Here is a 24,122-nt window from a genome sequence, read left to right as displayed (position 1 = left end):
CCATAACCACCTCTGGCTAGGCTTTATTTTATGTCTCTGAGGGCTGGCTAGTAGCTAAGGTCTCTGGTTCTGGTGTCAGACCCCTTCTTCCCCATCACATATGCCCTTTCTTCCTTTTTTGAGCTCCAGTTTGCTCATCTGTAAAATGGGTATAATCACAGTAACATGGCTGTGTAAGGATTAAATGAGGAAGAGCTCCATCGGTGGTAGCCATCATTATTACTGACTATAACTATTTACGGGCTTCCCTGGTGGCTCAGAGGTTAAAGCATCTGCCTGGAATGCGGGAGACCTGGGTTCGATCCCTGGGTCGGGAAGATCCCCTGGAGAAGGAAATGGTAACCCACTCCAGTATTCTTGCCTGGAGAATCCCATGGACGGAGAAGCCTGGTAGGCTACAGTCCATGGGGTTGCAAAGAGTCAGACACGACTGAGTGACTTCACTTTCACTTTCATCCCTATTTACGGAGCCTGGTCACACTCTTGCTCTCACTTCATCTTTGCAGCATAACCCTTTGAGGCGTCTCAAGGCATCTGCTTTCAGATGCAACTTCAGATTCTGAGAAGTTAGAGAGTTTGACGTGTAATGGTTGGGGTTTGAATTCAGGTCTGTTTGACCCCAGGGTCAGTGTTATTTCTATCCCCTCACCCTTTACGTATGCGACCTCCCCCAGCCTCTGTTCCCTCATTCAGATCACATGCTCAACACATCACCCGTTGAACTGGAAATGAGGAGGTCACAGAAGTTTTCTCCTGGGTCCTCTCCTCTTTCACTGGCCCCATGGCCCAAGGAGCTGCCTCTCGAGCATTACGGGGGAAGATAGAGACAAAGATAAAGAGTCTCCAGTGTGCAGACAAGCTCTGAGACTCTCCCAGAGTGCTCTCTGAGACTGGAAGGTGAGGGTATCCCCAGTCCAGGGAGGCAGCTCCCAGGCTGGGAAGAAGGGGAACACGGAAGTGCAGGCTTGGGCTCAGCTTCCAGCTGGGTGGCTGCAGACAAGCCCCTTCCCTTGTCTGAGCATCAGCTTTGTCCTCTGTAAAGTGAAGTGCTTCTTGAGTGGCCTGGAAACTGGAAAACTGTGAGGCCAGCCCCAGCCAGAAAGACTCTTGAGAGAGCCTTCTGGACCCACTAAGGGAAGTGGGGTGGTCAACCTGCAGAGGGGATGCTGGAGCTTTCCAACCTGGGAAACCCTTCCCTGATGCTACTCCATCATCCAGCAAAGAGCCAGACCATTGCTCTCCATCTCCCCATCATTCATTAAAACCATCCTGGGATCACTTAATGCCTGGCACTTTTTTTTTTTTTAATTGGGGTATAATTGCTTTACAGTGTTATGCTAGTTTCTGCTATACAGTGAAATGAATCAGCTATATGTATACATATATCCCCTCTTCCTTGGATCTCCCTCTGCCTGCCCCCTCCATCCCACTGTCTAGGTTACCACAGAGCACTGAGCTGAGCTCCCTGTGCTATGTGGCAGCTTCCCACGAGCTATGTGTTATGCACACATCACTTTAAGATTTAATTACAGCTACCGTTTATCCACATAAACGTTTACCCGTGTTTGGTCCCTGGGTGCCAGACACGGCTTGACCTTTTTCATGTCTTATCACATTTAGTCACCACAGCAGGAGGGCTCTCTTCCTCTCGTTCCCATTTTGCAGGTAAGGACCCTGAGGCTGAGAGAGGCAAAGTGGCTTACGCGAGGCCATACCACCATTTGAATCTAGAGCCACCTGCATTTTTAAGCAGGATCCTGGCCTCGGTGATGCTGTAGGAAATCTTCATGGGCTGCAGCTGGCTTTACTGTTGCCCTCCTTCAAATGGAGGTATCTTGTACAAGGTCACCCACCTAACAAGGAAGGAGCTGGGATTTGAGCCCAGGTCAGTCTGAGCCCTGGGCCTGAGGCCTCAATCTCAATTCTAGATTTTCCTATCAAGGCCAGAGAGTCCCTGAAAGTAGGTTCTGGGGATGGACCTCAGGGCCGAAGTCTGGGGACAGCAGGAAAAGTGCCCCCACCCCTCAGCCTGGCTCCTGGGCTGTAGGGAGCGGAACCCTGGGAGCCTGGGGGAGGGGAATAGTCTGTTTATGCGGTGAGCATTGTGCCAGGTGGTGAGGTGAGCGGTGACTCAGGCTGGGAGGCCCTGAGAGGGTGGACAGGCAGCGGGAGCAGCCCTGGCCAGGCCAGACCATTGCTAGAGTTCCCTGGAGAAGGAGGTTTGGGGAAGACAGGGCTGAGTCACAGCAGCGAGAGCCAACAGGGAGCGGGGATGGCCCAATGACCTCATGCTTCCATCTGAGCCTGGCAAGGAGCGTCGCGCCCAGGTGGGCCTGGTAGGTCCATCCTGGCAGGATGGGTACCCTTCCTCTTTGGCCCACCCATAGCCAGGGGGTGTCTGTGAAACCAGAGGGCTGCCCTGCAGGCTCCCTGAGGCCTGGTCAAACCCCTACCATCCTGGGGTAGCAGCTGTTCTAGGGCACAGAGCAGAGGTATGGGAGACTGAGCCTCCAGCCACCACTGTGCTGTGTGACCAGGCCAAGCAATTCCAGCTCTCTGAGCTTTGACTTCCTCCTCTGTCTTACATGCATGTGAAGATCTCATAAGTTGGTGACTGTTGTCCAAGCCTTGGCATAGAGCTGGTGTCCTAGGGTGTAGGGAAAGAGTGTTAGCAGCTCATTCATGTCCAACTCTTGCAATTCCATGGATTGTAGCTCACCAGGCTCCTCTGTCCATGGAATTTTCCAGGCAAGAATACTGGAGTGAGTAGCCATTTCCTTCTCCAGGGGATCTTGAACCCAGGTCTCCTGTGTTGCAGGCCGATTCTTTACCCTCTGAGCCACCAGGGAGGGAAAGAGAGAGGCAGCTGTCGCCAGCCAGGAGGCCACAGGAGAATAGAGGATTGCAGTAGGTGGGCCCTGAAGACCCTGGCAGGGTCACATGCCTGTGTCCTGGCTGTTGACTGTGCTGCCTTAGGTGAGGGTCTTTTGATCTCTGGGCCTCATTTTTCTTATGCGTCAGATAAAAATAACTCCAGACTCTAGGGAGGATACTGGGAGTTCCATCACCTGGAGAAGGCAATGGCACCCCACTCCACTACTCTTGCCTGGAAAATCCCATGGACGGAGGAACCTGGTGGGCTGCAGTCCATGGGATCTCGAAGAGCTGGATACGACTGAGCGACTTCCCTTTCACTTTTCACTTTCATGCATTGGAGAAGGAAATGGCAACCCACTCCAGTGTTCTTGCCTGGAGGATCCCAGGGATGGCGGAGTCTGGTGGTCTGCCGTCTATGGGGTCGCACAGAGTCGGACACGACTGAAGCGACTTAGCAGCAGCAGCAGGTCAGTGTCAGGGAGGGAGAGAACAGGAGCCATCCCTCTGGGGCCCAAAGCAGTGGGAGAGTCCCCCCACTAAGCACCTGGAGGACACACTGGGAGCCTTTTGAGGTCACTGCCTGCCCCCCACCCCGGAACTCCCCAAGCCTGGTCCAGAGAGGGTGTCTGTTGCCAAGGTCACACAGAAGCCATTTGAATAGATCCACCATTCAAGGGGAGGGGGCCTTTATCTTCCCAGATAAGAGGCCCTGAAAGGGCCTGGAAGGCCTTGTGGCCTCAGATTTGGGTGACGCCTGGGGGTAGGAGGAGAGGGCCAGAGCTGGGCTGGCTCAGGCTGACCATAAAGCACCCACTTCTCCCAGTGCCTCAGCCTGAGTCAGCCCAGGCTGCGGCTGCTTCTGAGTTCATCGCCTGCCTGCCCGCCTGCTGCCCAGCCTTGGAGGCACCGCCCCCCCAGGCACAAGGCAGGTCCGTAATAATGACTCGGTGATAATGACAGCTGTGTGGGGAGCTGTGCCCACGTGCCAAGCATTCTCTCTGCCTTCATTCATTTGATCTTCCAAACGGGCCTGGGAAGTGGGCAAGGCAAGGCCTGGGAATGAAGAAGTTCAGAGAAGCTACAGGAGTTGCCCAAGGCCACACAGCCAGGAGCAGAAGAGATGGGACTTCAGGCGCCTTTGCTGTGCCTTTTGCCATCATGCAGTAGACAGGCTGAGCCTGCTCTGCAAGACCTGGGCTGGGTCTGTGGGTCTCTGTCCCAGTTGGGATTGGGGGGGAGGGCCCTTGAAGGCCTTTTCTTGGAATATGGACCCGGGGGCGGGGGGGGGGGGCTGCTCTGTGGGATAAGGGCCAGCGTGTGTTCTGTGTCAGTCTTTCTGTTGGCCAAAGAGGGAGGACAAAGAGCTACAGGACCCCAGAGGAATGGATTGTGGGGGAGGGCCCTTGAAGGCCTTTTCTTGGAATATGGACCCAGCGGGGGGCGGGGGGGGGTCTATGGGATAAGGGCCAGTGTGTGTTCTGTGTCAGTCTTTCTGTTGGCCAAAGAAGGAGGACAAAGAGCTACAGCACCCCAGAGGAATGAGTGCCTGCCTCTTCCTGAAAGGTCAGGATGGCTTTCCAGCAGAAGAGGCATCCAAAAGAGGCTCTGAAGGTGGAGAAGGCATTCCAGGCAAGAGGTATGGGATGGGGAAAGGCTGGGAGACCTGGAAGAACATGGCACGTGCTAGGAGCTGGAGCGAAGAGTGTGCAGGACCCAGGGATGAAAGGAGCTTGGAGGCCAGTGCACAGGCCGTGCACACCCAGCCCGAGCTGACCTCCTCCTGAGCTTAAAGTGGAGTCTTCCCAGGTGGCGCAGTGGTAGAGAATCCTCATGTTGATGCAGGAGATTCAGGAGCCGTGGGTTGGATCTCTGGAATGGGAAGACACCCTGGAGCAGGAAATGGCATCCCACTCCAGTATTCTTACCTGGGAAGTTCTGTGGACAGAGGAGCCTGATTGGCTATGTATAGTCTATGGGGTTGCAGAGTCAGACACAACTGAGCGACTGAGTGCACAGAGTGGAGTCCTGCGCATCTGTGCCGTGGTGGCCCAGACCCGCCGGGACCCAGACCAGGCCTGGCTCGGGGGCTGGTGGTGGTGGGGGTGCTGAATTCCTTCTAGGGCCTTCTCTGGACTATCAGACAAGCCTCAGATGGGGGACACCACAACCTGGGTAAGAGCTGAGAACAAAGCCACCTGGTGGCCACCTCATTCCTACAAACTCAGGGCAAGCCTCTGACCCTGACACAGGACAGATCCAAAGAACTCCACCTTCTCTGAAATCAGGCTGTCGGGGGCGAGAGGCCAGGCTGGCAGAGGGAATATGGCAGGGCCCCTCCTGCTCCCTCACTTTCCCAAAGAGTACAGGCAACTCCGTGCTCCCCAGACTCCTGGGGAGGCCCAGACGAGTATGGCTTGGCCTGGTTGGTGACCCCAGGCATAGCTCGTCTCCTCTCTGTACTTTGGTATTGGCCTAGATGACCAAAGGTGGTTTGAAGGCTTGTTGAACCAAATCTACCTTTTCTTCCACAGATCACACTTGAACCTTCAGTGTAATTTCCCTGACAATCCCTTGAGGGCATCCTTCACAGTCACCCCACCTTACAGGTGAGGGATTAGAGGTTTAGTGAGGTGAAGTGAGGGACCAGGCTCAACCACCAAGGGTCAGGGCACAGTGAGAACACCTGCTGGGCACCAGATATTTCAATCCGCATTTTAGCATATAGGGGATACATGCAGATTCTGGAACCTTACAATTCATATTTAAATCCTACCTCTGCAGCTAGCTAGCACTTGTGCCTGGGTGAGTGCTCAGTCGTGTCCAATTCTTTGCAATCCCATGGACTGTAGCCCACCAGACGCTCTGTCCATGGATTCTCCAGGCAAGAATACTGGAGTGGGTTGCCATGCTCTCCTCCAGAGGATCCTCCCCACTCAGAAACTGAACTCATGTCTCCTGCCTCTCCTACACTGTGGGCAGATTCTTTACCACTGAGCCACCAGGGAAGCCCACTAGCACCTGACCTCAAGCAAATCAGTGTCTGTGCCTTAGTTTCCCCTACCTGTGAGATGATGATGATAACAGTATTTCCTTTTGGGGTTGGTGTAAGAATATGGGAAAAGAACTCATATCAAACGCTTAAAATGGTAACTGGCACATCCCCATTTTGCAGATGAGGAAACTGAGGCTCAAAGACAAGCAGTGCCTGCATCTACGCCTTATCCCCAGCCTGCCACCTGTGCCTGATCATGAGCCCTCCCCCAGGGGGTGGCCGAGGGCCCTGGCTATCCTGGGGAACAGCATGCCCCCCAGTGCCTCTTGCTTTCTTGCCTGTTTTGGGAAATCCTGGGACTGGGGGCTCCTGGAGAGCGTGGAGCAGGTGAGTGAGCAGAGGACCCCAGGCTGCCATGTCTGGCCCGCCCCCGCCTCCCGAACAATTTTGGGCAAAGCAGCCGCTAAGGCTCTACGTGCAGGCGATGAGTCAGCGTGCAAGAATGCGCAGGACGCTTTGTTCTCTGCTCTGCCGACTCTGAGAAGGAACGTGCTGGGGCCCGGGTGTGGTGGGCCTGACATCACCGATCGGGCAGCGCCGCCACGTGCCGCTGGGGACTCAGGTGTTAGCTGCCCTGCTGGGGACCCCAGGAGACCTCAGGGAGGCCAGCCCCCTTCCCAAGTCTCAGCGGCTCTGACTCTAAAAGGCCGTGGCAGCCCGAGCGCCCTGTGTGGGTCACAGGACAGCAACCCCTGGGGGCAGGGCTGGTGGGTGGGATGAGAGGCCGCTTAGCCATAGCGAGACCCCCAGGGTCCCCTGGGGACACTACATGGGGTCCAAGGCCTGTTCTCTCCATGAAGCTGGTATGGGAGAAGTCCTGCCTGCTTGTGTGCCTCCCCCAAGTCACTGCCCCTCTCTGGACCGCGGGTCTGTCCAGCTGACAAGTGGGGTGACGCTGGCTTCTTGGTTTGTTTTCCTCCCCTGAGTCTCGTGCTGGACAACGAGGTCTCAAGTCCAGCTGTGCCTTGGGAAGGAGTGCAGAGGCCTAGAGAAGTCTTTGGAAACTTCGGGCAGAGGGGAGGCACCTGAGAGGCTTTTTTTCCAGGTCATGCTTTGATCTAAGTTCGATGCCGTCGGATGATGAGAACAGCCTTGAGTGGAAGGCATTGCTGTTTGAAGAACCAGAGGCGCAGAGAAGTGCAGTCATCTGCTCCGGGGGCAGTGTGCCTGGGTCCCTGTTCTTCCAGAGAGTTGGAGGGCAGGCTCGGCTCCCCAGGGCAGCCCCGGCTCCCCAGGGCAGCCCCGGTGAGTGTAGCGTGACGCCTTGGGGCTACGCATCTGGGTGTCCCCGGAAGCAGCAGTTGTGACAAGTCAGAATCCTCTGCCCTGTGTGGCCTTGGGCATGTCACTTGCCTCCGGGTCCTCCCATGACAGCACTGTCATTTTCCCATTTTTGCTCCCCAGCAAGTAAATAAATGGCCAGGTCTGTAAACAGAACCTGCAGGGGGCAGACAGTGTGGCCAGTGGAGTATAGGGAAGGTCCCCAGATGGACTTTTTTCAAGCACTGACTCCCTTCTTCCTTCCCTCATCCATGAGGTCCTGAGCACCAGGGCCTAGCATGCTCCTCCCCAGCAGTTCCACCCAGCAAACAGCTAAAGCTGGAGGGTGAGGGACCTAGTTGGCTCGGGGGCCTTTCACAGGAGGCCACCACTTGTCACCCTGGCCTCAGAGACTCAGGAAGTGGAGGCAGGTCTCCGCTGGCAGCCCCTCTCCTTGCTCAGTCTCTTCTGGAACTCTTTGGTCTCTGTCCCTCTTAGGCCATGTTTTCTGTATGAAGATGGAGAATGACCTCTCTCCACCCCAGGGCTGAACTTGCAGAGGCCATGTCCCACCTTCGTGCCTGCCATTTCTTGGAACCCTGACATGTTCCCCAGCTTCAGCTGGTCCCCAGGGATGTGTGCTGCCAGAAGATGCCGAAAGCCTGGATGGCTCTCAGCCTCCCCCTGCCATCTCTATGTAGCTGTGACCTGGGAGAGCCCTCTCTGCCACCTGGGCTGGGCTGCCCCTGCATGTGGGACAGTGGCTTTCATGTGCCAGCAGTGTTTCAGCCTCATTTGCAAACCTCTCCTCCAGGGTGTGAGATGTGCCCTTTGACAGAGGCCGCATGGCCCAGTGGTTACGTACCGGTGTCTGGAGTCAGCCAGCTAGGGGATCTGGGTAGGTGACGCCGCCTCTGCCCCTCAGATTCCCCATCTGTACATGGGAGCAGAGGCCCTTTTGTAAGCACTCAGGGAGTTGCTAGATGCAAGTGCCTTACCTAACATACACTGGCTGCTGAGTCAGTATGAGTCCTGCCTGAAGAGTTCTAGTGACTTCCACATTGTCTCCGTCATCTCTGACTTGAGCCAATGATGACAGTATGGGCCTAGAGGCTGTCATACAGAGTGAAGTCAGAAAAACAAATATTGCATATTAACATATATGTGTGGAATCTGACAATAATGGTGTAGGTGATCTCATCTATAAAACGGAAATAGAGACACAGATGTAGAGAACAAATGTATGGACACCAAAAGGGGAAAGAGTGGGGGATGAATTGGGAGATTGGGATTGATGTATATACACTATTGATACTATGTATAAAATAGATAACTAATGCAGAGTACATCATGAGAAACGCTGGGCTGGAAGAAGCACAAGCTGGAATCAAGATTGCTGGGAGAAATCAGATATGCAGATGACGCCACCCTTATGGCAGAAAGTGAAGAAGAACTAAAGAGCCTCTCGATGAAAGTGAAAGAGGAAAGTGGAAAAAGTTGGCTTAAAGCTCAACATTCAGAAAACTAAGATCATGGCATCCAGTCCCATCAGTTCATGGCAAATAGATGGGGAAACAGTGGAAACACTGTCAGACTTTATTCTTCTGGGCTCCAAAATCACTGCAGATGGTGACTGGCAGCCATGAAATTAAAAGATGCTTACTTCTTGGAAGGAAAGTTATGACCAACCTAGATAGCATATTGAAAAGCAGAGCCATTGCTTTGCCAACAAAGGTCTGTCTAGTCAACGCTATGGTTTTTCCAGTAGTCAGGTATGGATGTGAGAGTTGGACTGTGAAGAAGGCTGAGTGCCAAAGAATTGATGCTTTTGAACTGTGGTATTGGAGAAGACTCTTGAGAGTCCCTTGGACTACAAGGAGATCCAATCCAGTCCATCCTAAAGGAGATCAGTCCTGAGTGTTCATTGGAGGGACTGATGTTGAAGCTGAGACTCCAATACTTTGGCCACCTGATGATGCGAAGAACTGACTCGTTGGAAAAGACCCTGATGTTGGGAAAGATTGAAGGCAGGAGGAGAAGGGGATGACAGAGGATTAGATGGTTGGATGGTATCACTGACTCAATGAACATGAGTTTGAGTAGACTCCAGGAGTTGGTGATGGACAGGGAGGCCTAGCATGCTGCAGTCCATGGGGTCGCAAAGAGTCAGACATGACTGAGTGACTGAACTGAACTGAACTGAATGAGAATCTACTCATTAGTAGTAGGGAGTAGGGAGCTCTACTCAGTGTGCTGTGGTGACCTAAATGGGAAGGAAATCCAAAAAAGAGGGGATATATGTATACATATTGCTGATTCACTTTGCTGTACAGGAAAACTAATACAACATTGTAAACCAACTATATGTTAATAAAAATGAGGAAAAAAAAAAAAACCCACTCCTCTTCTGCTGATCTCTGCAGTCATAGATTCTTCTGGGTCATAGATTCTCCCCATAGATTCTTCTGTGATCATAGATTCTTCCCCAGTGAGGAAGAAAGACCCTGTGCCAAGAATGATCCCTTCTAGCTGAGACCAGGCCACTGCAGCCCAGAGACCCAGTGCTCTGCCAGGCAGCAAGGCTGTGCAGGTAGAGCTGGCTGGCTGTCTTGGATGGAGAACGGTGGTCTGTGCAACCCTTTGGCCTCCAAGTCCTAGAGGCTGAGGACATAGGGTGATGAGAGAGGAGACTGGAGCAAGTTAGAGTCTGCACATGCCCCCCCGCACTTCCTGACACCCTAGGGCTCCACCTTGGCCTGGAACGCCTGCCTGGATTCCTGCCCGTGTGGTTTCCCCTGGGCCTCTCCCTCACGTCCGCTGGCAGAGCATCCCCAGCTGTCTGCATTCCTCTGCTGTGAAGACGGCCACCTCAGGGGCAGGCCTGGCTAGGGCAGGCCTGGCTAGAACACCCCTGACTGTGGCAGCGTGCGTGCTGGTGAGGTGTGCAGGGACACACCTATGGGCACCAGCCTCTCCGAGCTCGCACACAGCTGTGCCCTGTGTGTCCATAGATGCACGCAGGTATGTGTGCAGGAATGTGGAGAAGGAGCCTGTGTGGATATGCACGAGTGCATGAAGAGTACAGGGGGAACTTGTGGATCTCTGATGGCTCCAGGGACCCAAGGGCAGGAACATGAGCTCATGCATGATGTAGGGGCTGGTGAGTGTTTCCCATAACTGAGAACCCTTGCATGTGTGAGGGTCATGCACCCAGAGGGTCATGCACCTGTCCTGGGCTCAGCTCATAGCCACTGAGAGAAACTGGAGGAAACAAGAGATGGGGCTCAGGATGAGCTCAAGCATAGAGAGTCCACTTGCCTGGCTGAACTGAGAGTTTCGCACTTGTTCCCCCGTTTAACCCTCACACCAATCCCAAGAGGGATAAAAGTGGATTTTGAGGCTTGGAGAGGGCCAGTTACTTGCCCAAGGTCACACAGTCTGTAAGTGGTGGCAAAGTGAAAGTCACTCAGTTTTGTCCGACTCTTACAGTCTATGAAATTCCCCAGGCCAGAATCCTGGAGTGGGTAGCCTTTTCCTTCTCTAGGGGGTCTTCCCAACCCAGGGATCGAACCCATGTCTCCCACGTTGCAGGCAAATTCTTTACTAGCTGAGCCACAAGGGAAGCCCGTAAGTGGGAGCCAACCTTCAAATCCATGTCTGCCTGACTCTTGAAGCTTTCAAGCAGAGCAGGGAGCTGCTGCAAGGGTCACAGAGCAGGAGAGACCAACGCACCGTAGAGCTCAGGGCTGAGCTCTTCCCTTGGAGGGCAGGAGACTTGGAGACGCCCACCCACGCCTCTTGCGCCCAGGCCCCCACCTGCCCCAGTGGCTGCATCATCATAAACATGCATGTGGAGTCATTGCTCTGTGTCAGGCCCTGGGTAAGTGCTTTGTACTAATCTCACCTAATCCACCCCAACACTCTGAGAGGTTGGTATTGTTATTAGGCTATTATTATTGTAACGATATGTAAATAATACATCTACATATATGTGCCTGCGTGCTCAGTCACTAAGTCATTTCCAACTCTTTGTGACCCTATAGACTGTAGCTCGCCAGGCTCCACTGTCCATGGGATTTCCCACCCAAGAATACCGGTGCCTATATGCATGGTAAGTCACTTCAGTCATGCCTGACTCCTTATGACCCTATGGACTATAGCCCACCAGGCTCCTTTGTCCATGGGATTCTCCAGCAAGAATACTGGAGTGGGTTGGCATCCCCTCCTCCAGAGGATCTTCCCCACCCAGGGACCTGAACCCGCATCTCTTATGTCTCCTGCATTGACAGGAGGATTCTTTACCACTAGCACCTCCTGCGAGACCCAAATGTGGGTAGACACACATGTCTACATGTATATATGTATCAATACCTATGTGTATATGCATATACGTACACATATACACGTACATATATATAACATCATACTTGTGTTCAACTCTTTGTGACTCCATCGACTATAGTCCACTAGGCTCCTCTGTCCATGGGATTTTAGTATTATAGACAGTATTATTTGGGCTTCCCTGGTTGCTCAGTAGTGCTAAAGAACCCACCTGCCAATGCAGGAAACACAAGAGACGTGATACAATCCCTGGGTCAGGAAGATCCCCTGGAGGAGGAAATGGCAACCCACTCCGGTATGCTTGCCCCCGATTTCCATGGACAGAGGAGCCTGGTGGACTACAGTCAAAAGGGTTGCAAAGAGTCAGACACAACTGAGTGACTAAGCACATGAATACTGGCGTGGGTTGCCATTTCCTTCTCCAGGTAATCTTCCTGACTCGGGAATCGAACCCATGTCTCCTGTATTGGCAGGTGGATTCTTTACCATTGAGCCGCCCAGGGAAGCCCAAATAATACTGTACATATTATTTATTGTATAGAATAACAATTCTTATTATTCTTATATTAGAGATGAGGAAATTGTGGCACCATGTTAAGAAACTTGCCCCAAATCTCTTGGCTGAAAATGGTGGAGGGGGATATTGAGCCCAGGCCATTTGGCTCCAGAGTCCCAGTGCTGAAGCCCTACCCATGCGGCTCGGGCCAGCATTTCCTGTGCTTGAGCCTCCAGCTTCATCCCCTTTCTGCTGTGTGGTCTCCAACTCTACCCTACACGCAGGCTCCAGGGCGTTGAGGGCCGGGGGTACCAGGTCCCCATCTCACAAATATGGAAACCGAATCTGGGCTGGTGCATTGCCTGGACCTGATAAACTGACTCCCCCAGTGCAGCCCTCGCGTCACCAGCTCCTAACCCGCTGTGGGATGTGAGGCGGGTGCCCTGCTCTCTCTGGGCCTCAGTTTCTGTCCTGCCCCCAGAAGGCAGGCAGGAACGGCTGTCCTGAAGTTTGCAGGTGGGGCGTCCTGGGAACAGGTGGGGCAGGCCTGGCAGCAGACACCGAGGGGGCAGGCGGGTGAAGGTGAGACCGGGCCAGGGCTGAAGTCGAGGTTCGGAGCCGGTTTTCCCAGGCTGTGTCTGAGTAATCCTGTGTCTATATTTATCTCTTCCTTTCTTGGGTGAGCAAACAGAGCCTGATGCCAGCCTGGCCTGCCACCCCCCAGGTCGGCACGTTTCTCTCACCTGCCGGGTGGCCCTGGGGAGTACCGCAGTCTTGGCTTTGAGCTCGACTTGGCCCACGTAGGACACACAAGGATGTTGGAACCCAGTGAACTTCCGTGACAAATCTAATTGACAGTGGTGGCCTGGGACGCTCTGCAGGGGCCGCTGCATGCATGGGCAACCTGACCAGGGCCTGGGCAATGGCCGTGCACTGGGGGCCTGGCCCTACCCAATTCAGGAACAAAGGGCACCCTTGGACTTCCCTGATAGTCCAGCGGTTGGCAATCTGCCTGCCAGTGCAGGGGGCACGGGTTCAATCCCTGGTCCAGGAAGATTCTATATGCTGCAGGGCAACTGGGCCCGTGCACCACAGCTACTGAGACTCGTGTGCTCTAGAGCCTGTGCTCCGCAAGAGAAGCCGCCGCTGTTAGAAGCCCATGCACCACAACCAAGAGTAGCCCCAGTCGTCACAACCAGAGGAATCCTGTGCACAGCAACGGAGACCCAACACAGCCAAAAACAAAGAAAGAATAAAAAGATACATATTTTAAAGAAAGGGTCCTCTTATCTCAGACAATGACTTTCTCGCCTCCATTCACACTTCAGTGTAAATGGCAGCCCCTGGTCCCTCCAGGATCGGAAATTTCTAGAGATCTAGAGTCAGACCACTCTGGGGCTGAATCCTGACACTCCAGTTTCAGACAAATAACTTCTCTGTGACTTGATTTCCTTGCTTGCCAAACAGGGCCAATAGTTTCCACTCCTCGGGGGTCCTGTGAATTCATAACACTCAGGTGTTATGCACTGACAGATGGGATGGGCTCCACTGGGCAGGGGTCACCGGTCCCCACCTGCTTCCACAGCCAAGGCTCAGATCCATGGCAGTGACAGTGGACTCCCAAAGACCACAGCGGGGGGGCTGTATGTGCCTGATGCTCACAACGTGCACTTAGAAATGGACGCCCCAATTCTGAGAGGTGCATGCAGCCTCAGACCCTGGATGGGTTAGAGTAGTTGGGACTTGGACCCTGAGAAGACCTCAGAAGGGACCAGATACTCACTGTGCTGAGCCCCGTCTCCACGGTGAATGGGGAAGGATAAGCAGTCAGTCAGGCCAAAGGGGTGATGGGAACAGAAGAGCATCTTACAGAGAGATACAGCTCAGCCTGGACCAGACCTGAGCTCATCCCTGACCCCAGCCAGGATCTCCGATGCCCGGCTAGGTCTTTGCCCCGATTCTGGCCTCTGCCCTGGCAGTGCCACCTTCCTGACCTTGGGGAACCCTGGGCCCGGTGCACGTGCGCTGCAGCCCTGCCTGCTTCCAGGTTGGATTAGGCAGAGTTCGAGGACGTGCCGGGCTGGCAGGCTCCCGGGCGGGGCGGCTGCCGACGCTGGGGCTGTCCTGTGGTGGCTCAAGATAGGGCTGCAGCAAAGCCTTGTATGGCTCTGGCAGAGTAGCTCAGCGGCAGCACCGATTGGCTGGGCTGGCACTCCCAGCCAGGGTTGCCCGGGCCCCAAACCACGGTAACCAGAGCCTCCGGGAGCTAGTGGATTAGCATGGCTGCCTGCCCACCCGCCTGCCCCCACCAGGGCTGCTCCTTTCCTTTCCTAAAAAGGCAGATCTGGGCAGGTGAACCTGGGCCTGGGGTAAGGAGGGGTGGGCGGAGTGGTCCAGGTGGCTCTGCTGAGGGTTCGGGAATCCTAGCTCTGGCCTTGGGCCAAGCTCTTCCCGGCTCTGGACATCAACTTTCTCATTTATAAAAGGGGGAGGTTGGTAGCTGGGTCTCTGTAAAGTGGCTGAGGCTGGATGGAATTAAAGGATATGTCTTCTGGGGTCCCCCAACCCAGATTTCAGGACTAAGAGGTAGCCAAGAGGCCCAGATTCCCTTTCCATAGTCCCAACCACTCCCTGAATGTGTGGGCCTGGTTTTAAGTCTCTGCTCTGCCCCTGACCACTGTGGCCTTATGAGCAGCATCACCTGTCCAAGCCCCAGCCTTCCTCCTCTACAAAGTGACGAGGTGATAAGTCTCTCCCCGGGCCAGATGGCAGTGATGAGTCCCTCGCAGGGCAGCCCTGGGCTGCTCCCTCCTCAGTCGCCCCCATCCTTATTTGACTCTTTTTGCTTCCTGTTTCTCCCTGCTCATGCCCATCTCAGGCTGGCCTGCCTTCTGAGGCCATCCAGCCAGCCGTGGTTTGTCCCTGGGAATCTCTAGGAGTAAGCTTGGTCTCTAGGTCTTAAGCCCAGAGAGGGTCTAGGCCTAGGGAGAAGGCCCAGCCCTGATGGGCAGTGGCAAGGCTCAGCCCAAGCCTTCCTGAGGTTCTGGGTCAGGTGTGACCCGGGTCGGTGGCCCTGCCACTTGCCAGGGTGCAATCTTGGGATCTATTCTTCTGTGAAGTGGAAGTAGGTGCCCTATCTCCCTCACTCCAAAAGGGAAATTGCCTCGTGAATACGAGAGGCCATGGGAGGCTTGGTGTGAGTGACAGGTGGGCCTGGGTGCCAGCAGCAGGCTGGGGAGTCAGGTTCTTCAGAGAGTTTGCATGCACTTGGCATGCTCTCGAGCACTGGAATCCCAGCCCCTGAGTCTGATGGTCCATCCCTGCGCCTTCAGCCTCAGACATGGGGACACACGGGGCTATCCTGGATGGCTGCGAGAAGCCAGGCAGCTGCCGGGAAGAAGCCTTGGTCTGGGCCTGCCTCCTCCCCTGGGTTCCTGGGGAGAAGGAGGTGAAGAGTCTGAGATCCAGGGCTCCCCTGGGGCCAGAGCACAGGGAGGAGATGAGAGGGAGGAACTTGGGGCTCCCAGAGGCGCTGCACCAGAGTCAGGCTAGAGTCAGTCTCACACAGCCTCTAACCAGCCCTGCATCTTTGGCTGGTGGGGGTCCTTTTGTTTTTAATATTTCTTTCTTTCTTTATTTGTATTCATTTGGCTGCACCGAGTCTTTGTTGTAACTTGGAAAGTGGATCTTTCCAGGATCTGCTCAGGATCCTGGATCTTCTTTGCAGCTTGTCGGATCTTTAGTTGTGACATGTGGAATCTTTCGTTGTGGCGTGGAGACTCTCAGCTGGGGCGTGTGGGATCTAGTTCTCTGAACAGGGGTCAAATCTGAGACCCCTTGCATTGGGAGCACAGAGTCTTAGCAACTGGACCACCAGGGAAGTCCTTGGTGGGGGCTCTTTGGAACTTCCACTTTCTTCTCTAAAAATGGGGACCGTAAGTCTCATCTCCCTGGGGTGTCGTTGGGAACTATACATTGTTGTTGTTAGTCAGTCATGTCTGACTCTTTCGAGACCCCATGGACTGTAGCCCTCCAGGCTCCTCTGGCCATGGGATTTCCCAGGCAAGAATACTGGAGTGGGTTGCCATTTCCTATTCCAAGTGTTCTTCCCGACCCAGGAATTGAACCTATCTCTCCTGCCTTGGCAGGTGGCTTCCTTCACTGAGCCACCAAGGAAGCCCGAGGACTATAAATAGGGCTTGTAAAATGCTGGAGGCCGGACTTGGCTCCATTCTGTGCTCTTCTTCTCCTGGGCCTTTCTGGGATTCCACTTTCCCACTGGTCTCGAATGAAATTCAGGATCTCCCCAAGGACTCGCTCCCAGACAGCTGCTCCTTGCCTTCCACACCCCATGATCAAAATGCCAGGGGCCATTTCCTTCCAGGCCTCCTTGCACACCATTATTTTTTTCACTCCCTGTAAAAACCCAGCACCTTTGAGGCCGATGCCATGAGGCCCTGTCCCTGCCCCCATCCCATCGTTGACATCTGCTCAGCCCTTGGGTGTTTCTGACACTGGGAAGTCGTATCCTTGTGTGACTGTCACACATATTCCTCATCTCTGTCACTAGGCACAGCAATATGATCTGCTTTGGCAGGTGAAATTTGAAAGGAGAGATGTCTTTTCCCATGTAGAGCATTTAGCTGTCAATGCAACATTTCACAGCTCTCTCCTTTCTTCTGCCTCTGAGGTCACAGGAACATGGGATAAAGAGTCCAGCAGCCTAGGTCTCCAAATGATGAGGATGAGTACACTTCAGCTGCTGACCCACATGGGACAGATGGCAGAGGGGAAAGTTCAACTTTCACTGTTTTCAGTTCTGGAGTTTCTGGCTTGCTTGTTTCTGCAGCGTGACAGCCCATATCCTGGATTATGAAGCCTAGCTCACAGCCTGGGTTTCCAGTCCAGCCCTGTGGTCAGCAGAGATGAACATTCAGGTCACTGGCACCATGGATACTCGCTTCCCAGCCTTTTCATCTCTTGTGCCCAGCACCCACGCCTGTGTGGTCCACACTGCCTTCATCCACAACTGTCCTGCCTCTGGAATAATGAACAAAGACAATTTCCAACCTTTTCTTTCTCAAGTCTTTAGTCCACACCACCCCCGCTCCGCACCCCCTACCCCATACTGGAGCTTCCTCTTCCCTTCTCAGCAGGTGACAGAGAAAATTCCGTGGCGGAAATGTTCTCAACTTCCGGTCACTGTTATCACTTGCACCTCTTCCCTTGGGTCACACTGGGGGAAATTTCTGCATCTGGTACTTACATCTCCTCCTAATCAAGCAGGCTGGGGTCTCACCACCTCATTCCCATCTCCGTTCTTCCCTGGACGCCTTGCTGCCCTCCAGCTGCTGCCCAGCTCTCCCCTGCCCTCCCCTCAGGTCCTGGGGAGGATGTCTGGGTCTGCCGTCCCCACTTCCCTCTTCTCCTCACTCTCCAGCCTCCACCCCCTGCCTCCACAATCCATTCAGCACTGGCAGTGTTTATGAAGGGCCTGCTGGCTGGGCGCTGGACCAGGCCGGCTTTTCCCCAAGTCAGCAATGATCCTCCTGCCGCTGAAACAAGCAGGCCCTCTTAGGTTCTTAGTGCTAAACTTGTGTCCAGCATTTTACCCCGAAGGCCTCTCTTGATTTGTCCACGTACCTCTTCTTCTGTCTGCTCCTATCATGGCTTCCCCTCCACTCCACCTCCACCTGCAGCCCTCCCCACAACCCACCCAGGCTCCAGAGCCCACAGGAGTTTTAGGACTTACTCTGTGTGAGAGCTTTGTTCTCTCCTGTAGCAACAACTACGGCCACTGGGACTGAGGAATTGATGATGTCGTTATTTGCTTAAGGACGGCCTCTCCCATTAGAATGAAAGTTCTCTGAAGGCAGGGCTGTCTGATTTGCTCACTGTTGTATCTGATGATTAGTCCCTCCCTGGTGCAGAGCAAGTCATTGTTGCATACAAAAGGTGGGGACCTATACCTGACTTTTTCATCCTTGTAACCACAGCACCCTGTGTGAGGTCTGCTCAGAGGACACTTGTTGATGCCTTACCATATTCAAGGTTCTGTTAACCATGCTGTATGCATGCTTCCCAGGTGGTGCTAGTGGTAAAGAACCTGCCTGCCAATGCCAGAGACATAAGAGCCGCAGGTTTGATCCCTGGGTCAGAAAGATCCCCTGGAGGACGGCATAGCAACCCACTCCAGTATTCTTGCCTGGGGGATTCCCATGGATGGTGGAGCCTGGTGAGCTATACAGTCCACAGTGTCGCCCAGTCGGAAACGACTGAAGTGACTTAGCACTTAGCACATATACTCTCTCATTTAATCCTCACAGGAAACCCTCCACTTCACAGAACAGGAAACAGAAGCCCAGAGAGGTTGTGTAACTTGCCCAGTGTCACACAGGCAGTGAATAACTGTCACGATCAGATTCCAGGTCTTACCTTGAGGGGCTCAGTGGTGGCCCCTCAAAGGTAAGTCCATGTCCTAAACCCTGGAACATGTAAGTGTGACCTCCTTCAGAAAAGGAGTGTTCGCAGACATACTTCAGTTAAAGATCTAGAGATGAGATCATATTGAATGAGCGTGTTCCCCAAGTCCAGTGATGAGGACCCTTAGACAGCACACAGAGAAGGCAGCGAGAACGAAGGCAGAGGCAGAGACGAGAGTGCTGTGATGACAAACCAAAGGCCAAGGATGGCCTGCAGCCCCCAGAAGTGAGGACAGAGGTCTGGCCCAGATCCTCCCTCAGAGCCTCCCCAGGAACCTTGGTTTCAGACCTCTGGCCTCCAGAAATGTGAGAGAACACATTTCTGCTGTTTTAAGCCATTTAGTTTGTTCATTTGATCCAGCAGCCCTAGGAAATGAATATAGACCCCAAACCACATGGCCGTGTACCCGTGCCTCCTGCCAAGCCTGGAAGGGCGGGGCCCTTGGAATCCCAGGCTGTGTGACTATGGCCTGGCCACTCGCCTTCCCTGGCCCTGATTTCTCTGTAGCAGAAAAAGCACTTGGGACTCGGAGTGTCCTTCCAGCTCTGACATTCTACAGCCCTAAGAAAAATCATGAGCCGGGCAAGCAGGCCTCTGTTGGGATTTTCAAATTTATTCCAACGTGCTGTTTTTTTTTAAAAAATATCCTCAGGCTGAACACTCAGCCAGAGCTATAATAAAGGCAATTATTATACTTGTAAAAACTTCTCATTCACAGTACAGATGTAATTTACAACAAAGGTCACACATCAATACTGAGCAGTATTTTCTTTTTGTACATCAGACTCTGTGCTTTAGACCTGTGGGAGTTTTTGTTTTTTCCTTTTGCACTGATATATATACCATACCGACATTGCAAGATGCAAGTAGAGAAACTGGAGTTTAAATAAAGTTACAGGCAAAACTACCCCATCCCAGTGTGGTTGCTGTACATATCTACAGTACGATTTTTGGAATGTATTGCCATTTAAGAACATAGAAACTCTCTACAGACAATTTCACATACAGAATACATACACCTTTTAGGGAAAAAAAAAAAAAGGCAAATCTCTATCTTACAGAGAGCGTGTTATCTTACATTTGCCTATACATTTCTTTTTTCTGTTTCTTTTCTCTTCCTTTTTTAACACTAGGCTTAGTAAAGTGATCATAAGTGCCGAAGCAGTTTTCTGATGGAAAGCAGACAGGATTCACGACTCAGGAGCAGAACTGGTGGAACAGGTCTTTGGGAACTTTCTCCCCTTGGTCAGTGCTGCAGATCTGTCTCCAAGGACGACTGTCCAGGCAGGACTTTTATTTTGAAGAGGTTTTGTCTGGAGAAAGGACTAGAAAGCAATTCAGCTTAGTTATCTTGCTTATTCTTATTCAAAAGGGTTGGGTGAGGATGGAGCAGGGGCTACCTGGACCCAGAAATTAAATCTTTCAGACTTGTTAACACAGAGAGAGGTGAAGGGACTGCTGGGTCTGGAAGTTGGAGGTGATGGAGGTGGGAGAGTGGGCAGTTCGCTGCTGTTGACTTCCTGGAGGGTCTTAGTAGTCGGGGCCTTGGTGGGTGGTGGGGCAGGGGAAGTAGGCTTGTAAAAGGTGCCTTGGAGAGGAACAGGTTAGTGCCCAGAATGACCCTGAGCTTGTCCTGAGGGTGAAGGGCATCCTGGAGGGTAGACCTGGGGGCCAGCTGGCTTGGAATCCCCATGACAAGACCTGGCTCTGAAACCCCAGCAAGTTGGTCTCCAGCCCGCAAGGCTGCCAACACCCGAGGACCAGAGCCAGCCTGTACCCAGGAATGACTGTCCTGCACATTTCAGCAGAACAAGCACAGGTGTCTGTGCCAACAATGGGCACTGCTTTCTCCACTGTGTCCCTTAACAGGGACAACAGTGTCACAGGCAGGCTGGAAATGTGAAAGTGGCTGGGAGCAGGGCAGGAGGAGGGTGTGATGTGAGAGTCTTTCCCTTATCATGCAGGTGTGCGTGCGGGCTGGGAGCTCTGTGTTTGGGGGAGCAGGAGTTGAGTGAGGCAGAGGGGGTGAGAGCCATGCCCAGTGACATACAGCCCAGGCGGGTGGCATCAAGTCCATTTCTCTGGGTGCCTGTGCAGGGCAACAACCTTTTGGCCAGATTGCTTGCACATTGTGTCTGTCATTGAGAAATGGGTCTCTGGTGACTCCTGGCCCCCATCCCCTCTGCCTGTGCCTGACTCTCCCCTGCTGACCACCACCAGCCATGACTAGGGCTCCAGGAAGGAAACCTTAGTAGTTGGGCTGTCTGAGTACCAGAGGAATGATGCCCCGGGGAGAGCTGTGGGGCAGGGCTTGGAGGAGGGGCCTGGCTACCCCCAAGGTCAGGGGCTACTCTAGCAGAGCCCCCTGTTTGCTGCTCTGTAGGTCGGGAGCTGGAAGATCTTGCCCAGGAAGATTTCAAGCCTGGGCTGAAGCAATGCCCTTTATTCAGCTCCCAGGCCTCGGCCCTTGAAGTCTCCAGTCCTTAGGCAGCCACCTTCCTGTGTCCCTCACCTCTGCCCTGGGGTAAGGTTGGAAAGCAAGGGTGAGGAAAAACCCAGCCTCTGGCCAAGGCTGTGACTGGGGTCCGGGGCTCCTTCCAGCTTTCTGCCAGGACCCACAAGTGCCAGCATAGCCAAGGCTGGGCTTGTTAGCCTTCTTCCAGGGGGACCAAGAGCTTCAGACCCTGGGTCAGGCAGCCAGGAAGTGCTGGTTAACCCTAGCCTCAGCACCCTGGGGCCCAGCCACCCCCTCCCAGGGAAGCCCATCCCTATTGTCCCCTTTTTGTCTTAGCCAGAGGGAAATGAACCAGGTGGCCTGGCTAGTTTGTCCTGGCAGCAGAGTCCAAGGAAGGAAAAGTCCTGAACTGGTGGAAGAGGGAATTATGCCCAAGGGTAGGAGCCCACAGAGGTGCCTCTGCATGGTGTAGCCCTCTGCACCTTATGGTGTCCTGTCTAAACAACTTCAACAGCCCAAGAGCCCCCTCTGGCCACAGGATTCATACAGCCTGGCTGAGGAATGAGGACCGGCCAAGGAGGTCCCTGCTCTGCGGCATTAGCACCTAGCCTGGCTGGGCTGTGACCGCGGTCCTTGTGCTTTCTCCCCCTGGTAGAGACAAAAGAAAAGAATTTCTGGAGGTTGGGGAAAACCCCACCTATCCCAGGGCTGGGTAAACATGCTAGAGTTCAAGTTCTATATTTCAACTTGGGATTTTAATTTCTAGTCATGTTATTACTATTTATTATTATTTTTTACAAAGCAGGCTTTTGCCCCAGAAAATACAGGGCAGCTTCTTAAAGGAGGAGATGGGGATGAGAAATGAGGCACTAGTTATTCTTGATTGCTTTGGAGAAGAATTGAAATGACCTCGGACAATAGGAGGCTAGGGGAAATATCAAACACCATTCTCTTTCTATATATATATATATGTATATATACACATATATAATTTTATTTTTTAAAAGAGATTTAAGCCAACCAATAGGAGGCCTGGGCAGTTCCCACCAGTCATGGTTCTGGGTACTTCCTGGGGATAGTAGAGGCCTGACAGTGTGTGACACGCCAATAGGAGGACTGGTCCTGCTGCAAAGAGGTCCAGAAATGAGTCCTTGGAAACTTCCAGTGCTAAGTACCGGAAAAGCCCAGTCATGGAGGAAATAGAGCCCTTTGTACCCCAGGGACCAAATGTGAAATGAAGCCCAAGCCTGGCCTTGGGAATGGCAAGGCAATGCACCTTGGATCTTGACCCCCAGGGGTTAGGACTTGTCCCTTCAGCCTTGTGGGTAGTTACTAGAACAAAGGCGCAGCAATGGCTGGGGCCCTGAGAGCAAGGCCGAGGTCAGGTGCTCAGGAACCGGGAGATGGGTGGTCAGGGCTCCTTCCCCAGTCCAAAGGTTGAGGGCAGGGTGCAGAGTAGAGGTGCCGGGGTGGGGGGATTTGTCTATGGGTCAAATGCCAGAATGGGGTCACGAGTCAGACCACCAGGGTGTCTGCGAGCCCTGGGGACCCAACCAGCAACTACCTTCTACCTGCTCCAAACAGTTTGTGTTGAAATCCTGGGAAAATTTACCTTATCTTTGGAAAAGGAAAGTTGGAGTTTTCTGGGCCTGCCCATGGAGTCTCCCAGCCTGTCCCTCTGCCTTGGGCCGCTGACCCTTCTGCTAGCAGCCAGGGGAGGCCACTAGCTGGGGTGGGATGAAGCAGCAATAAATAGGAACCATAAACTCTGTACATAGGAGTGCTTGCTTTTACATTTACTCATATATTTTTAAAAGTTTCTTTTTTTTTCTCTGTCTCTCCCTCAGTGCATCCCCTTTCTTTCAGCAACTGACTGCCTCTTGCCAGCTTTGTGGGGGGCTGCTGATCGCAGTGGCCCAGGGTGAGGTCCCATCTAAATATTCACAGCCTCAGTCTCCTCGTGGGATTTTTTTTTTTTTTTATGTCTGTGTGTGTGTTGTTTCTTTTCAAGCAACAAAAGGTCATAGAAAAAGGCACAGGTAACTGCATACGAGGTGGGAAGATAAGACAGATGGGGGCTGAGCAGAAGCTGCTTGGAAAGATCAACAGATGGGACAGGGAGCCCGTGACAGCAAGATGACTCGAGGAAGTCGGCTGGAAACGTCTGTTGCCAAACACCAGAAACCAGATGCTGAAGTGGTCAGGGAGAGGCTAAGTGCTCCGGGGCCCCCGCTCCTCGGGCTGGTGTGGAGGTGTCCCGGACCCCCCACTTCCCGAGGGCTGGGGGGAGCCCTGACTGGTCCTGGGTTCCCCGGAGAGGTTCCTCCTCCGGGCTGGGAAGCGAGCAGCGGTCTCGGCCAGGCAGCCCACGGAACTGCTGCGGTCCAGCGGCGGGGTGGTGGAGGCCGCAGGGTTGGCCGGCACCCGCGGTGACTCCAGGTGGGGGCTCCGGGACTCTGCCCGGTGGCCTGGGGGTGCCCGGGGTGAGGTCTCTGGTGGGGTGCGGGGGCTGTGCGTCGGCGTGGGCTCTGTGGGCACTTGGGCCGCACGGGGCTCCCAGTCGGGAGGTCTGCCCAGGCCCCCTCTCGTCCTCCCCCTCTCCATGGGGTAGTCCCTGGCCTCCAGCTCCGAGGAGAGTGTGAATTTGGAGACCTTGGCCACGGGGGACACGGAGGCTGACGAGCTCTCGGTGGGGCTCCAGCGGCCTCGCTCCTGGGCCTCCCGGGACCCTGTCAGGTCACTTCCGCCCCCCGAGAAGCCGCTGACCCAGGCCGCGCTGGGCCCGGGGAGCAGGATAGGGTGGGCCCCCGGCCGGGCCTGCACCATCTGGATTCCGCCGATGGGAATCAGGGGGCACGGGGCACGGGTCAAGCGCTGGGAGTGCAGAGGCAGGTGGCTGAAGATGTTCTCCGTCCGGGCCGGGCTGTGGCCGTGGAAGTCATGGGGGGCCGAGAAGGGTCGGGAGAAGAGAGGATGAGCGGGAGCAGGTGAACAGGACGGACTTGGCGACTCGGCCTTCTGCTAGGGTCAGAAAAGAAGACAGAGGAAGGCGAGGGTTACCTGCTGGGCACCTGGAGACCCTGAGGACTAGAGTGAGGAGGGGGCTCGGCGAGATCACAGAGCAGGTCCTGGCTGAGCTGGGCCACCATTGAGTCCCA

General features: G+C 53.9%; 2 protein-coding genes across 6 annotated transcripts in view; both read right to left on the bottom strand.

Moving 5' to 3' along the window:
* EDN2 (endothelin 2) overlaps positions 1 to 17,692 on the bottom strand; it is a 31,370-nt gene extending 13,678 nt beyond the window's left edge. The window contains exon 1 of the mRNA XM_061412320.1: positions 13,810 to 17,692. Within this exon, the coding sequence (XP_061268304.1) occupies positions 13,810 to 13,891 (82 nt within the window). The 5' untranslated portion in view covers positions 13,892 to 17,692. The remainder of the gene's footprint in view (positions 1 to 13,809) is intronic.
* A 1,410-nt stretch (positions 17,693 to 19,102) lies between these two features.
* HIVEP3 (HIVEP zinc finger 3) overlaps positions 19,103 to 24,122 on the bottom strand; it is a 564,242-nt gene continuing 559,222 nt past the window's right edge. For 4 of the 5 annotated variants that reach the window (XM_061412315.1, XM_061412313.1, XM_061412314.1 and 1 more), the window contains one exon: positions 19,103 to 23,985. In XM_061412315.1, coding sequence (XP_061268299.1) covers positions 23,176 to 23,985 — 810 coding nt within the window. In that variant the 3' untranslated portion in view covers positions 19,103 to 23,175. The remainder of the gene's footprint in view (positions 23,986 to 24,122) is intronic. The other variant, XM_061412317.1, reaches the window with a different exon arrangement.

This window comes from Bos javanicus, chromosome 3, assembly GCF_032452875.1.
Source record: "Bos javanicus breed banteng chromosome 3, ARS-OSU_banteng_1.0, whole genome shotgun sequence".
Lineage (NCBI taxonomy): Eukaryota > Metazoa > Chordata > Mammalia > Artiodactyla > Bovidae > Bos > Bos javanicus.
Note: the sequence above shows the minus strand (reverse complement) of the source record. Positions and strands in the feature narration are given on the sequence as shown.